This window comes from Paroedura picta, chromosome 4, assembly GCF_049243985.1.
Source record: "Paroedura picta isolate Pp20150507F chromosome 4, Ppicta_v3.0, whole genome shotgun sequence".
Taxonomy (NCBI): Eukaryota; Metazoa; Chordata; class Lepidosauria; order Squamata; family Gekkonidae; genus Paroedura; species Paroedura picta.
This window is the reverse complement of record NC_135372.1, coordinates 141,426,590-141,442,521: the sequence shown is the minus strand read 5'-3', so window position 1 is coordinate 141,442,521 and position 15,932 is coordinate 141,426,590. Positions and strand designations below refer to the sequence as shown.

At 51.3% G+C, this 15,932-nt stretch overlaps 2 protein-coding genes across 3 annotated transcripts in view; one reads left to right on the top strand and one right to left on the bottom strand.

The window, feature by feature from the left end:
• Nucleotides 1-8,252, top strand: part of LOC143836523 (tripartite motif-containing protein 54-like) — a 37,293-nt gene extending 29,041 nt beyond the window's left edge. For both annotated transcript variants that reach the window (XM_077335903.1, XM_077335904.1), the window contains 2 exons: nt 1,718-1,836; nt 6,863-8,252. In XM_077335903.1, coding sequence (XP_077192018.1) covers nt 1,718-1,819 — 102 coding nt within the window. In that variant the 3' untranslated portion in view covers nt 1,820-1,836; nt 6,863-8,252. The remainder of the gene's footprint in view (nt 1-1,717; nt 1,837-6,862) is intronic.
• A 2,064-nt stretch (nt 8,253-10,316) lies between these two features.
• Nucleotides 10,317-14,569, bottom strand: LOC143836528 (uncharacterized). The gene is made up of 2 exons (XM_077335934.1): nt 14,242-14,569; nt 10,317-10,767 (listed from the first exon to the last, which is right to left on the bottom strand). The coding sequence occupies exon 2, from the start codon at nt 10,748-10,750 to the stop codon at nt 10,319-10,321; it is 432 nt and encodes a 143-aa protein (XP_077192049.1). The 5' UTR covers nt 10,751-10,767; nt 14,242-14,569; the 3' UTR covers nt 10,317-10,318.
• Between the last annotated feature and the right edge of the window lie 1,363 nt (nt 14,570-15,932).

Genomic DNA, 15,932 nt, shown 5'->3' with positions numbered 1-15,932 from the left:
ATTCCTTTGCCCCCCACCCTTGCCGAAATCCAAAATAGCCAGCCGGAAGCCTGTTGTTATGCTGAAGTTGTATTGTTGTACGTTCCCTTGCAGGATCAGGCTCCAATTGCATTAGCAACCTGGTACAGTCATAGGGGAAGGTTTAAAACTGCAGTAATGGACTTCCAGCCGAACATAGCACTTAATGGCCCCGTTTCTAGCCGTGGGTCTCTTCCATCTTCTGACCCAGCCCACAGTAATTGCTGCTTTTACACATTTTCTCCTGCCTGTTGGAGTTTAGCAACTGGGTGTGGGAGGGGGGAACTTGCAAGAGGCACGCTCACCCTTTCTTCTGTATCACTGTTGACATCTAGAGGGATAGATTCAAATGAGTAGCCGTGTTGGTCTGAAGTAGCACAATAAAATCAGAGTCCAGTGGCACCTTTAAGACCAACAAAGATTTATTCAAGGCGTGAGCCTTGAATAAATCTTTGTTGGTCTTAAAGGTGCTACTGGACTCTGATTTTATTGGACATCTAGAGGGGTAACGCTCCCAGCAAGGGTCTAACGTGGGGAGGGGGCTTGTGTCATCCGGGAATCTGCTCAGACCCAGTCTCCTGGCCACTGGCTGCTCTTGCAGTTCTGTTCCTGCCCAACCTCCTCTTCCAAAGACTTTCTGAGCAAGCCCTTCCTTGTCTCCTTAGAGAGTTGTTGGTTTTAATCTTTTTTTTATGGAGCTGTGAGATGAACAAAAACGAAGCTTTCGGGCCCCCTCCGACTCGTGCAAAGGGAAGTCAGCAGTGCGGTAACGCTGTTGTGTGTTGCTCTATCCGAGAAATTCTGGGCTTGGGTTAAACCTGTCTCAGAATTGCTGGGCTATTGGGACTGGTTGCCAACTGATTCCTGGAGATTTGGGAGGGTGGCTTCAGGGGAAGGTGGGTGTTTTGGACAGGAGAAGAAGCTCAGTAGAAAAGTGATGAAAGAATTCATAAGAACATAGGAACATCAGAAGAGACCAGGGGTCCATCTAGTCCAGCCTCACACAGGGGCCAACCAGTTCCCCTGGAGGTCCAACAACAGGGCAGAGACGCTGAGGCCTCCCCTCGATTTTACCTCCTCGCTCAGAGATTCAGAGGTTGACTGCTTCTGAATCTGGAGGTTCCTCTCAGTCCCCATGGCTTGTAGCCACTGAGAGCTTTATCCTCCTTGAATCTCTTTAAATCCACCCCCATTCTGAAGATGCCTATTCCTGTGGCCTCATTTTAATCGCTCTCTGCGTCAAGCGGTATTTCTTTCACCCTGCCTTTAATCAACCACTTTTGGCGAGGAAAGAGGCTGGGGCTTGATGGTAGAGCACACAGAAGGTCCCAGGTTCAATCCTTGGTATCTCCAGTTGAAGAGACCCAGCGATGGGAAAGCCCTCTGCCAGAGACCCTGGAGAGCCACCAGTAGGACTATGATGGACCAATGGCCTGATTTAATACCTGGTAGCTTCATGTGTTCCTGTATATCAGGGGTGACCCAACAGTGGCTCTCCAGAGGTCCATGGACTACAATTCCCATGAGCCCCTGGCAGGGGCTCATGGGAATTGTAGTCCATGGACCTCTGGAGAGCCACAGTCGGGCCTACTGAGCCGTATTTTGCTCTCTTGCGCCCTCTAGTGATGAGATGACCATAAATATCTCCCTCCCTCTCGCTGCCTTTCCAAGCCCTCTCTGAGCCCTCCTGCTTTTCCAGGGTCCAGCATCTGATCCTCCTGCGGACGGCGGGAGGAACCAAGAGATCATCGAGCCGCTCCTCAGCAGCTGGTTCAGTCCCACCCTTTGGCTGCACGATTAAGGCCGACAGCCGCAAAGGTAAGCCCCCGAGACAGAAGGAGTGGGCATACGTGTGGGAGCTGATACCCAGGAATAAACCGGTCGCTCTTAAAGGGGCCCCAGGACGTCATTAGTCACCTGGTGACTTCCTGTCAGGGCTGGAGGCTGCTGGGAAGGCCATCAAAAGAGGAACTGTCCAGCACTGGCTGACCCTGCTTAGCTTCTGAGATCAGACTAGCCTCCATGTCAGGATAGAGACAAACAGAGGTGGTTTGTCATTGCAACCCTGGTCTTCCGAGGTGGTCTTCCATCCAACCACTAGCCAGGGCTGGCCCCGCTTAGCTCCCTAGATCTGACAAGACACAGCTGGCCCAGATCATTCACCCAGGGCTAGCTCCTTCCTTCCTTCCTTCCTTCCTTCCTTCCTTCCTTCCTTCCTTCCTTCCTTCCTTCCTTCCTTCCTTCCTTCCTTCTTTCCTTCCTCCCTCCCTCCCTCCCTCCCTCCCTCCCTCCCTCCCTCCCTCCCTCCCTCCCTCCCTCCCTCCTTCCTTCCTTCCTTCCTTCCTTCCTTCCTTCCTTCCTTCCTTCCTTCCTTCCTTCCTTCCTTCCTTCCTCTATCTCTCCTTCCTCCCTCCCTCTCTTTATCTCTCCTTCATTCCTTCCTTCCTTCCTCTCTCTATCTCCTTCCTTCCTTCCTTCCTTCCTTCCTTCCTTCCTTCCTTCCTTCCTTCCTTTTCTTTCCCCCTCCCCCTCCCTCCTTCTCCCTTTCTCCTCCCTTCCCTCCGCCTCTTTCTTTCTTTCTTTCTTTCTTTCTTTCTTTCTTTCTTTCTTTCTTTCTTTCTTTCTTTCTTTCTTTCTTTCTTTCTTTCTTTCTTTCTTTCTTTCTTTCTTTCTTTCTTTCTTTCTTCTCTCTCTCTCTCTCTCTCTCTCTCTCTCTCTCTCTTTCTCTCTTTCTCTCTTTCTCTCTCTCTCCCTCTCCCCCCCCATCCCCGCGTGGGCTTGCATATGAAATCCGGGCTTGACGTCTCTCCTGCATAATGCATCCCGCGGAGTCTTTGGCCTGGCGCAGGAGTGCCATTCATCGAAAAGGCCTGTGCCTCATTTGCATGGAGCTGATTGTTCTGAGCCTCTTCAAAGCCTTCCGCTCCAAGAGAGGCAGCCGCTCAAGAGAGGTGCCAGCAAAGGAGCCTCCCCTCAAGGGGCCTTCTCCTTCTCAACACCGGAGAGAGCCGTGTCTGAGAAAGACCGTGATGCCCTCCCAGCCGCCCCTGCGTCACAGAGGAGTCATCCCCATCTTGTGCCTAAGTTCCAACCATGGTGGCTTTTGAGCCTGGGCATTCCCCGAGCATCGGCCTTCTTCGGCTTGGACTCCAGAAACTGTTTGTTTGCAGGTGAGGAGCTGTGTTGGCCTGCAGTAGAAGAGCAAGTTTCAAGTCCAGGAGAGCCAGCATGGGGGACGGTTGAGAGAAGTGGCCTCTAATCTGGAGAACCCGGTTTGATTCCCTGCTCCTCCTCCCCATGCAGCCGGCTGGGTGGCTTTGGGCCAGTCCCAGTTGTCTCAGAAATCTCTCTTACCTCCAGCCAGTGTTTGTTGTGGGGAGAGGAGAGGAAGGGTAGGTGATTGCAAGCTGCTTGGAGAGATTCCTTACATGTAGAGAACAGTGGAAGATAGAAAGACTCTTCTTCTACTTCTGGCTTGGGATCAGGGATCTGAAGGTTTGTCCTGAACTGACTAGCCTGCTTGACTTGATTTCATCAGATCTCAGAGGCTAAGCAGAATCAGCCATGGTCAGCATTTGAATGACAGACCGCCAAAGGTTGCGAAGCAGGCAATGACAAACCACCTCTGATACACACTTTTCTTGGATGCTTTAGGATGCTTCGGGCTGATCCTGCACTGAGCAGGGGGTTGGACTAGATGGCCTCTATGGACCCTTCCAACTCTATGTTTCTATGATTCAAGCCGTCCTAACTTGTGATTCTTAAAATGTTGGCTTTATGTATTTTTAATGTATTCTATCATACATATTTTATTTATCTTATAAAGGACCTTTCTCAAGGTGGCTCACAAATGTTTTAAATAACCCCAGGTGTTCACATGGGAATCTGTGGGTGGAAAGATGGAACCAAAACATGCCCCCCTAGGGATGGGGAGGCTGGTTCGCGTTGGTTCATGAACCGTTTAAAGTTTAAGCTCCTGCTTTCTGCTTCTGATGGATTTTCATGGGGAGCAGAAAGCAGGGGTTTAAATGGCTTGGAACATTTAAGCCCCTGCTTTCTGTGATAAGCCGCAGGGAACAGAAAGCAGGGGGTGAAATGGCTCCCAGCCAATTTAAACGCCCCCTGATTTCCGCTCTTCACGAATCACCACAAATGACATAAAAAATCATAAAAGTTCACGGTGGTTTTTCAGTTCAAGGACTTTGATCAGGAACTGGCCAAAATTTGTGATGAACTTGAGTTCATGCCCATCCCTAGTGATAACCCCTCCCACCCAAATCTGTTTGAAACTGTGAAAATGCCTTATCTGGTCAACTGGCGTGTTTTCACACTGAACCATGATGCAGTGTGACAGCGAGTGAAATTTCTATGAGCAAAAATGGTTGTTCCTGGAATCTTTCTTTTCAGCAGGGTGTCAACCCATTACCACCAACTCATGGCGACCCCAAGAGATGGTCAGTGGTGGTTGGCCATTGCTTGCTTCCATGTAGCAACCCCAAGAGGACATGATCCCAGATTCGGCACCCGTGAATGTTGCAACAGGCGTGCTCAGCAATACCCAGGGCTTTCCTTGTCACAGACTGACTCTGCAGCCTTGAAAAATGCCGCAGGAGCTCTCCTAAAGCCTTAGAGAATAGTAACAATTTTACACCAAAATCCGGCTCTTAAGGTGCGGATCCGAATGTAATTCCTGTTTGCTCCATGGTTTGTGAAGACTCAGAAACTGCGGTTGCTCCTTCCTCTCCTGGAAGGGAATTCGTGGTTGTCTGATGTGTACGTTAGGAATTCCCGTCAGCTTCCTTCCCCCCTTCCTGCCTACAGTACTACTGTCAGGTACATGGAGACCTATGACCTCTCCGTCCCCATTTCTCCACCACTCCCCTACTTGTTAGCTTTTTGGTGTGTAAGTTTTTCTTCCTGATTTTGTTAGACCACGCAGTTGTAAGTAGATATCAGGAAAAAAAATGTTCACAGTCAGAGTAGTTCAGCAGTGGAATAGGCTGCCTAAGGAGGTGGTGAGCTCTCCCTCACTGGCAGTCTTCAAGCAAAGGTTGGATGCACACTTTTCTTGGATGCTTTAGGATGCTTAGGGCTGATCCTGCGTTGAGCAGGGGGTTGGACTAGATGGCCTGTATGGCCCCTTCCAACTCTAGGATTTTAGTTCAGCAGTGGAATAGGCTGCCTAAGGAGGTGGTGAGCTCCCCCTCACTGGCAGTCTTCAAGCAAAGGTTGGATACACACTTTTCTTGGATGCTTTAGGATGCTTAGGGCTGATCCTGCGTTGAGCAGGGGGTTGGACTAGATGACCTGAATGGCCCCTTCCAACTCTATGATCCTATGATTCTTTGAGAACCTTGCTGCTATGGAGCACTCCTCCCAAACAAATCTTCCACGGCCTTGTTTGAATGTCCAGTCACTCCCTACCAACAAGATAGAACATTTCCCTCCAAAGTAAACCTGTGTTGGTCATTGTTCTTTTTTGAATTAGCAATACACTTCCCTCCCCTAAAGGTCTTTCCCTCAATGTCTTTTCTAGATCAAACCCTTAAGTTTGTGCATGTCTTTTTGCTGCAGTCCCTCACTGGAAACGTTTACCATTTGGTGGTTGGCAAAGAACTTTGACTTACTACATTTTTTTGTTAGTTGAATGAGTATCTGTTGTGTTCATACAGTTGTCCTCATGGCCATGTCCTCATGCGTTGTTGTGTGGATACACCATGATCCAGTTTGGTGTAGTGGTTAGGAGTGCAGACTTCTAATCTGGCATGCCGGGTTCGATTCTGCGCTCCCCCACATGCAGCCAGCTGGGTGGCCTTGGGCTAGTCACAGCAGTTCTGTCAGGGCTCTCCCAGCCTCCCCTCCCTCACAGGGTGTCTGTTGTGGGGAGAGGAAAGGGAAGGCGAATGTAAGCTGCTTTGAGAGTCCTTCAGGTAGAGAAAAGCAGCATCTAAGAACTAACTCTTCTTCTTCTCCTTCAGTAATCTCAGGGCTCTCTCAGCCCCACCTCCCTCACAGGGTGTCTGTTGTGGGGAGAGGAAAGGGAAGATGATTGGAAGCCGCTTTGAAACTCCTTCGAGTAGAGAGAAGTGGCATCTAACTCTTCTTCTTCTTCTTCTTCTTCTTCTTCTTCTTCTTCTTCTTCTTCTTCTTCTTCTTCTTCTTCCCCCCTTAAAGGTCTCCCCCTCAATGTCTTTTCTTGATCAAACCCTTACGTTTTCACACATCTTTTTGGCGCAGTCCCCACTGGAAACATTTGCAATTTTGTGGTTGGAAAAGAACTTTGACTTACTACATTATTTTGTTAGTTGGAACAAGTAACTGTTGTGTTCATACAGTTGTCCTCATGGACATGTATAGCATTAGCTGGGCATTGTTGCGCGGATACACCATGAACTACTTACTACCTATGTTTGGGCAGTGCAGAATTGCAACTTTATTCCCCTTTATTAAATTTTAGGATACTTTGGTTTTATAAAGCGGACATTTAATGGCAGCCCACGTTTTGTTTGCATGAGCATGATGGTTTTGCGCAGTCCAGAGAATCTCCCCGTCACCATGCACCCTCCCTGCACCCTGTTATTTCTGTAAGCTGCAGAAAAAATATGAGGGGTGTATGTGGAAGAAAGCATTACGGAGGTTATGATGGTGTGTTTCAGACTGGGCTAAACCACGAGTTCTCGGGGAGGAGGGGGTTGATCCAGGAGCAAAGAACAAGCCAGATAACCCTAACCTGAGTTGTCAGAATTTGCCCACCCCCTTGAGAGTTTTCCACTAATCTACACAACTTGGTATCTTTAAATTCTTCATACAATGCTTGGATCTCTCTTCTCTTGTTGCCCTTCAGCTCCATCCCCATCCTACCATCCGTTGGCCCCCAGGAAGCCAGTGAGCATCGCCCAGTTTGCCTTGTGTAATGCGGAAGAAGGAGACATGGAGAAGGTGCAGAATCATAACGGGCTTTGCAGACTATTCCTCCAGATGACTCAAGCGAGTGAGAAAACCCTCTTCTGAGTCTGTCTTTCTCATCTCCCTCCCCTTCACTACCCTCTTATAACTTTAATGCTATAGTTTCAGAGATAGTTGGGTTAATCTGCAATAGAAAAGCAAGATTTGAGTCCGGAGACACCTGGAGATCAATGAGATGTGAGTTTTTCAAAGTTGAAATTCCCTCCATCAGGCACGAGTAGGAACATTTCTCACACTGATTACTGAAGTTGAGTTCATTCACAGATTCAGAATAACTGACCCCCAGGACTGAATAGGGATCTAGGTTTTTTATCTCCCAACCAATTCTAATGTTCTGCTCTTAGGCCAGGCTTTCTCAACCTGGGTTTCATAAAACCCTGGGGTTTCTTGACGGCCCTGGAAGGGTTTCCCGAATGGGTGGAAGTTGATTTTAAATATATTTTTTGTTAAACATCTATTGGGTTATATGACCATATACGGTCAGGTTGACCCACGCCCCCTCCAAAATGGCCAAAGATGGGCCTCTAGGGATGAGTAATGGAAGGGCCCCTGGTGGTTATGTACACAGATATGCTCCCCAATCATATTTTGCATGATCCTACCACATTACATTTCTTGAAGCCTAAAGAATGTTTCAGGAGTTTCTTGATGGTAAAAATGTAGAGACAGGTTGCCTTTAAGCATGTCTCCTCTAGTCTCATCATGCTGATCACAGTTTGCATTCTGTCTCTGCATTCTGAACTCTGTTCCTTGCAACATCCCTCCCACCTTCTGACTGACGTATAAGGGACTGGGGATCTCCACTCCGACTTGTATCTGATGAAGGGGACTTGGACTCTCCAAAACTTATGCCCTGAAAATCTTGTTGGTCTGCCAGAGGATGTAGTGATGGCCACAAGCATAGACAAACTTCAAAAGGGATCAGAGAGTTTCACATAAGACAGGTCTATCAGTTATCTACTAGCCATGTTAAGGGAACCTGCATGTTCAGAGGCAGTCAACATCTGGATCCCAATGCCAAAAAATATGAAGGGAAGGCCTTGGCCTCTGTGCCTAGTCTTGGTGCCCTGCTGGAACTGGTTGGCCACAGTGTGAGGCAGGATGCTGGACTTGGACCACTGATCTCATCCAGCAGGGCTCGATGTTTTATGTCTCTAAGGCGCTACTGGACTCGAACCCAGAACTTGGATACCAATATTTCCCTGCAAGCATTGTTTCATTTCCAGAATGTATTATTTGAATGGGATGGAGGGGAGGGGGGCGGGGGTTAAGCCCAGCTTTCGAAGGCAGCAGACATATTAAAATAAAACTTTTATTTGGAGCACTTCCACATACACGGCTGAGTTGGGGGGTTGCGTTTGGCAGTCAGAGCGCGTGGGCGAACGGACGTCGGACCGCGTCTGGATCGGGAAGTTTGAACCGCTGGCCGTGCGAAGCAGAGGCTGATGAGAAAAGCAGGGGGTGGGAGGGTTGTCTCACACTGTTTCACACTCGCTCACAATTTGCAAGGATTGCACCGGGAGAACTGGGAGCCAGAGAAGAAAGCCGGGGCTCGTTGAACAGGACGACACAGATGGAAGCTGTACAACTGGGGCAGGATCCGGTCGCTGGTGGGATGATGGGCAGTTGGAGGGACTCCACGTCTATGATCATGTCCGTCAAAGGAAAGCTCCCCCCTCCCCCCGTTCCATTGCTTTGGGAAGGAGTGCAAATCCTAACGTCAGTCCATTTGAATCCTCTCCTTCGTCTGAAGACCTCAGATTCTTTCCCCCTTCCATTCCCTCCTCACAACAACCCTGTGAGGTAGGCTAGGCTGACGGAGAATAACAGGCTCAAGGGTACCCAATTTGCTTCTGCCTTTGTCTTATCCTGTAAGGGGGAGGGGCCATGGCGTAGGGGTAGAACAATCTGCTTGGCACACAGAAGGTCCCAGGTTCAATCCCCGGCATCTCCAGGTGGAAGGACCAGGTAGGAGGAGATGGGAAAGACCTCTGCCTGAGACCTGGGACACCGGCTGCTGGCCTGAGTAGTCAATATTGACCTCGAGAGACAAAGGGGCTGATCTAAGGGAGTTTCATTGGAGAGGGGCTGTGATTAAGCGGAAGAACCTCTTCTTTGCTTGCAGAAGGTCCCAGGGTACAATTCCCAGCTTCTCCAGTTAAAAGGACCAGGCAGTGGGTAATGGGGAAGGACCTCACCCTGAGACCCGGGAGAGCTGCTGCCAGTATGAGCAGACAATACTGACCTTAATGGATCAAGGGTTTGAATCAGTAGAAAGCAGCTACTTTCTGAGTAGACAACATTGACCTCATCGGACTAGCCTGATCCCAAACTTTAGACTAGGGGTCACCAACCCAAGGTCACAATGGCACTTGCTGACACCTTTTCTGTTTTGAGTCAGGTGGGGCTTTGGCCCACTAAACTGCCCTGAGCCGTATGGGAGGGCGGCATAAAAATCTACGAAATAAATCTACCGCCTGGCCAATTGCAGTTCTGATTGGCTGAGCAGAACGTTCTTTTGGCAGCTGTCTCCGCTGTGGGATTGAAGGGAATTGGGGGCAGCCATTTTGTGGCCGGCTCTGACTCCTGCGGCGGCCATTTTGTGGCTGGCCCCACCGCCTGCAGCAGCCGTCTCAGGACAGCCATTTTGTTGCTGCACACACATATAACGCCATGTGAGAATCACGGAGGTGTCTGCAGGCTCAGGGAGGCTGAGGCCCCTTGCTTTATTAGGTTGACTTTTTGGGGCGTATGTGGCTCAGTAAAGATCTGGATCCCTCGGTGACACTGTGAACCCTCCTGGAAGATCTGGCCCAAGGGTGCTCTTGTCTTACTGTTGGGAGCAAAGCATCAGACAACTATAACCTTCTCAAGGGGTCATTTGAGAAGCGTGATTCTCCTTGAATCATGGCTGGTCTCCAGCATACAGCGATCCATCACCCCAGAGAACATGGCTGTTCTGGAGGGTGGATCTGTAGCATGAGGCCTTCAGATGGGGCCTGGGGAGCCCGTGGAATTACAGCTCATTCCAAACGGCAGAGGTCAATTCCCCCGGAGAAGATGGAGGCTTTTGCAGGGGACTCTGGGGCACCGTGCCCCACTGAAGTCCCGGGCTCCATTCCCCAATTCCATGGGTTTTTCCAGTTGGCAGATGGCAACCCGACCCTACTCTAGCGACCGGGTGGGATCTGGCAGCTCTGTGCCCAGTTCAGGACATCCCGCCTGCTTCCCCCCTCCCCTCCCCTCCCCACCCTGCCAACTGCACTGTGACAAGAAGAAATGTTAGACTTGACAATGAGAAGCTAGCTCCTCCCCTCCCACAGGCCCCGCCCCCTCATTTGCCTATATTCTGCAGGAGGATTCTGTTGCTCCGCGCTTTCTGGGCCAGTCTCTCCTCCCGCGACATCTCCAGGAATTCGCGCAGGAGGTGGAAAGTCAAGTCCAGGGAGTTGGGGCGCCCCTCACGCCTCTTGGAGGAAGGAGCTGACCGCCTGGATCTCTGCTGCCAGGGGAGAGGGGTGTGGACCTCCGGAGGCTTGCAGGACTGCTGAGGCCTTTGACTCAGGAGCTGGTGGTCCGTGGGGCTGGACGGTGGTCTCGAGGGCTCGTCCTCCCACTGATGGGGGCTGGGCCCGGCCTCCCACTTGGAGCCACCGAGTGGGGTGATGCGAGGCGGGGCCGGCCAGGGCCACTCCAGAGGGAGGCAGCTCTTGGGCGGGAGGAAGAGCAAGAGGAGGAACGAAGTGGCTGAAATCATCCTCGCCATCACGGTCTTTTCAGCGCCTGGAAGGAGGACCCAGAATCACCGTTATTGTCTAGCCTAGAAAGCAGGACCTTCTGGCCCCTAGGGAGGCCGTGCAAGCAAGCAAGAAAAGAACCGTGGGAAAAGAACTCAATAGGCCCTGCGAGTGGCAAAAGAATTCGTAAATTCCATCGGAATCCTAGGTATCTAGTTTCGTTGTTGGTCTTCCTCAGTACTGTAATAATGGAACTTGGCACAAAATGCAACCAGAGATCAAGGTCTCTTAGAAACAAAAGCGGAAGGGAGGCCAGCCTCCAAGGGGGACCTGGAGATCCCGACTAGAATTACAACCCGACTAGAGACTTATTTTTACATGCCCTTCCCTAAAACAATGAAGAATCGATTAAACCGTTTAATGGTCCATTTAATAATTAATGTACACTTAAAATATACAGTAATTATCAAATAGGCTTTGAAACTCTAAAATTCATAATTAAAATTAAAATGAATCTCATTCCTTCCACCTTCAGCCTGCTGTCTCTTTATGGGAGCCAGGTGGTTTCAGAATTGAGGGGGGCTGCTCTGGAGCCATGGTATCATATCCCACTGCTGTCCCTGTCCTCCCCAGCCTCCACCCCAAAATCTCCAGGAGTTTCTCAACCTGGATCTGGCGACTCTCCCCCACAACCCCCAACAGTGACCACGGGGGACCTGGCAACCCTGCTGCTCCCTAAGCCATAGAAACATAGAGTTGGAGGGTACCCTAAAGGTCATCTAGTCCTACCCCCTACGCAATGCAGCTACTCCTTCTCCCATCCCCAGTGACCCCTGCTCTATGCCCAGAGGAAGGAAGAAACCCTCCAGGATCCCTGGGCCAACCCAACCTGGGGGATAGATTCCTTCCAGATCCCAAGGTGGTGATTGGCCTTGCCCTGGGCTGGTGAGAAGGGCCAGGAGAGCCAAACACAGGGCTGAGATCCTGGACAGCTGCTGCCGGTTTGAGTGGGCAATACCGGTCTTGACCTCTGCCTGAGACCCAGGTGAGCTCCTGCCGGTCTGAGCGGGCGATACTGGGCTTGATGGACCGAGGGCGTGGTTTGGGACTTTCTCCCTGTGCATTGATCCTTCCCTTGACTCAAGACCCTCTTCTGTCAGAGGAAGGTTCTTGATTCTGGGGGGAAAGACCACTGCCAGCAGAACGGGTCTGCAGGACCCGACCTCTCTTCCTGCACGGAGGCACTTCCCTGCCCTGTATTTCTGCCCATTCTTATATGTATCCTGTTGGGCTTTAAAGGCCCTAAACCTCCAGTTCAGCCCAGAAAACACCACACAGCACTGCTGAGTGCCTTCGTTTCTCTAGAAGGGAGCTTCGTCCGTTCCCGCAGTGGCACAGGGCTCTTTGGGCTGCATCAAATGCCAGGCACGTCCTTCTCTGGGATCGAAAAAGGAGCCGTCTCATGAGACTATTTCTAAGAAAAGCCTGTCAAGTGAAGGGCCTCCCCATGGGACAAACAGCCCTCCCGGATCAGCGGCATGGGACGCCTCGTTCAGCCTCCTGTTCACCCTCAACCTCCAACAACCGGCTTTCGTTTCCCCCCTTCCCCCTCCCGGTAGCTGACCCAGACGGCCGAGGTTTAGTGTGGTCTTGTCCAAACTCAGACGCTCAGCAGGGTCCGTCCAGGTTACTATTTGGAAGACAGACCACTAAGAAAGTCCGTGATTGCTATGCAGAGGCAGGCAATGGCAAACCACCTTGGATTGTCTCTTCCCTTGAACCCCCCCCCAAGTTGAAAGCTGGTTTTAACTCCCCATCAGGTAGCCAGATCCAGTCTCTTGAGGCAGCTGACCCAAAACAGTTATCGGGTTTGACTGCTAAGGTCAAACCTTTAGACCGTTCCTCCGGTCCAAGGCTGCGTAACCCCGGTTCTCTAATACACCGATCCCTTGAGTCCTCTCAGTTTTCTATATTACCAAGGTACAATTTCAGCCCAAGAGCAGGAGTCGAGGAGGATTACTGTACTGCAGGGACTCATACAGGGGGAAACAGGTAAGAGCCACAGTGAGGCTGGCTGACGGAAGGGAAGACAACAGACCACCCATGACTAGGGGCTCGATGTCACCTGGAAAAATGCCCTTTCCTGATCTCCCACCCTGCCAGAAACACATGAAGCTGCCTTGGACTTAATCAGTCCACCGGGCTGCTGACTGCCTGGTCCTTGGACTAGAAATGTCGGTGATCAGGTGTGGGATCTTCGGCATGCTGAACAGAGGCTCTGCCCCTGAGTCAGCCCCCTCCCCATCGGGTTCATTGAAGACTCCCAGTTGTCAGAGCAGCTCCTGCCCAGCCTGGTGCCTTTGAGAACAATTTCTTTTGACGATCCTAGAAAAATTATTTGACTAAGACGCCCTGACCTGGGTAGCCCAGGGAAGCCTGATTTTGGAAGCTAAGCAGAAGAGTTCGCCTTTATGCCCTGCTCTTCACTACCTGAAGGAGTCTCAAAGCATCTTATAATCACCTTCCCTTCCTTTCCCCACAACAGGCACCCTATGAGGGAGGTGGGGCTGAGAGAGCCGTGACAAGACTGCTCTGTGAGAACAGCTCTATCAGGACTGTGATTAGCCCAAGGTCACCCAGCTGGCTGCTTGTGGAGGAGCGGGGGATCCAGCCTAGCCTGCCTGATTAGAAGCCGCTGCCCTTAAGCACTCCAACAAGCAGGGCTCACCCTGGGTAATATTTGGATGAGAGACTTCCAAGGATTTGGAAGAGGTTCCTGCAAAGGACACTAGGGGTCATGACCTGAGGCAGGCAATGGCAAACCTCAGCTGACTGTCCCTCAGATCTTCTGGCTACACTACAGGTCTCAAGCAGCCAACTGCCTCTGAGCCTGGAGGTTCTACAAAGCTGCCCTGATTTCTCTCACCCTTTCGGAGCCAGCTATGGAAGATGCTGGCAAAAAGGGGGTTGGGGGGAGTGACGGGAAAAGGAAAATAGAATTCCTGTCATGAGACTTTCGATTGAAACAGAACAGGAGCCGCAAACTTGTTGCGTTTTGCCGTCTGTGGAGTTCTTTGCAGCTCTGTCCACACGAGGAACATAAACGGGAGGGGCGCAGAGGGCTTCCTAGCTGGAGGAGATTGGGCACCGGTATTGTTAAGAATATTCTAGTGCAGTTCCTCCCTAGGCAGGGGGTAGGACTAGATGACCTCTGTGATCCCCTCAAACTCTCAGATTAAAAAATAAATAAAAACCGGTTAGGAGGGAACACCACCCAAATTCCAACCTCCGTCCCTTTCTTTACCAGTTGGGTCCCCTGCCCGCTTCCTTGACTCCAGCTATAAAACGGTGTTCTCCCCTCCCACCCCCCCCCGGGGGCGAAACCTTGACCACAGGGCCCCGCTTCCTCCCCCTTGCATGCAAGCCCTCTTGGGACACCCCTGTCGGCTTCCTCCCCGGCCCCTCCGTGCCTTCCCAGGCGGGACCCGCAGCGTCTACCTGGAGGTCTCCGAGGACTCACCTTGGGGGGGGGGGGCTTCCTCCTGTAGCCCTGCCAACGGTGCCCGCCTGGCGCTGGGAGCCCCTGCCCGCCTCGAAGTCCCGGCTCCCCAAAGCCGGCGGAACTATTTATAGCGCGGAGACTTCCCGGCGCTCTGCCCTCCCCTGCAGGGCTGGAGGAGAAAGTGGGGAGGGGGCTCCCCGCCGCTGGGCACCGTGACGTCGCTCTGCTCCGTCCCCGGCCAGGAGAAGAGGGGAAAAGCGAGCGAGAGAGCGCAGAATTCTCCTCCAGGGGTGGCCGGGGAACTCGGGCAAATACGGTAGTCGGAGCTGGGCGCTGTCCGAAGTGCTGAAGCCGGCTGGGATTGAACGGGAAGGCGCCGCGCCTGGTTTTTCTTGGCTTGCAGTTATGGGGAAGATGGGTGTGTGTGTGTGTGTTTGTGTTTGTGTGGGTCTGGGGGAAGTCCCGGTGGAGGCGCTGGGATCTTCCCCGGGCTGCCCCCTTTGCTTGGAAACCTCCGCTCTCCCTTTCCTGCAGCTTTGGAAAGCCCAGGCGAGGCAGGGAGGAGAGGTCCGTGCAAATGGCTTGCCAATTCCGTAGCTTAAGACACTCCTAGTTGGAAAAGGGTCAGAGTCCAGGAGCACTTTGAAGACTCACAAAATCTGGGGCACGGGAGGGGGTTGCGAGAGTCCCTGCTTCAGATACCAAGATGGGTAGCCCTGTAAGTCTGTCTGTCGAGGAAGAAAAGCGCCAGAGTCCAAAAGCACCTGAAAGACTCACAAAATCTGGGGCAGGGAAGGAGATTTTTAAAGTCCTGGCTCACTGCTTCAGACACCAAGATGGGTGGCCCTCTTGGCCTGTCTGGAGTGGCAGAAAAGAGCCAGAGTCCAGCAGCACCTTCAAGACCAACAAAATGCCAGACTGTTCCCTTCTTCAGGCTGCTTCAGACTTGCCTTGGAGTAAGTCCCGCTGGCAGGAAGTTTTCCCCATTGGCAATAGATTCTAAGTATCAATAGCATGTTCAGAATCATACAATCATAGAGTTGGAAGGGACCTCATGGTTCATCTAGTCCAACCCCCTGCACAATGCAGGACACTCACAACCCTATCGCTCATCCGCTGTCACCTGCCACCCCCTTGAGCCTTCATAGAATCAGCCTCTCTGTCAGATGGCTCTTCAGCCTCTGTGTAAAAATCTCCAAAGATGGAGAATCCACCACCTCCCGAGGAAGCCTGTTTCCCTGAGAAACCGCTCTAACTGTCAGAAATTTTTTTCTGATATTTAGACAGAATTTCTTTTGAATTAATTTCACCCCATTGGTTCTGGTCTGTCCCTCTGGGGCAAGAGAGAACAACTCTGCTCCATCCTCTACCTGGCAGCCTTTTAAATACTTGAAGATGGTGATCAGATCCCCTCTCAGTCATCTCCTCTCCAGGCTAAACAGACCAAGCTCCCCCAACCTTTCTTCATACATCTTGGTCTCCAAACCCCTCAACATATTTGTTGCCCTCCTCTGGACACTGGAGCAGGATGATGAGATGTGAAAAGGACATTTGCCTGCCTGTTGACAAAGCTTGCTTTGGCTGCATTTTATTTATGTCTGTGGGTTTTTTATTGTTGTTTTGCATAGACGCACCCCAGTCTAAGCTAAGCAGGGTCTGTCCTGGCTACCATTGGGATGGGAGACCAACAAGGAATGTCAGGGTCATGA

Coding starts and splice junctions, on each gene's coding strand:
- LOC143836528 (XM_077335934.1), bottom strand. CDS start 10,750: ATGGCGAGGATGATTTCAGCCACTTCGTTCCTCCTCTTGCTCTTCCTC.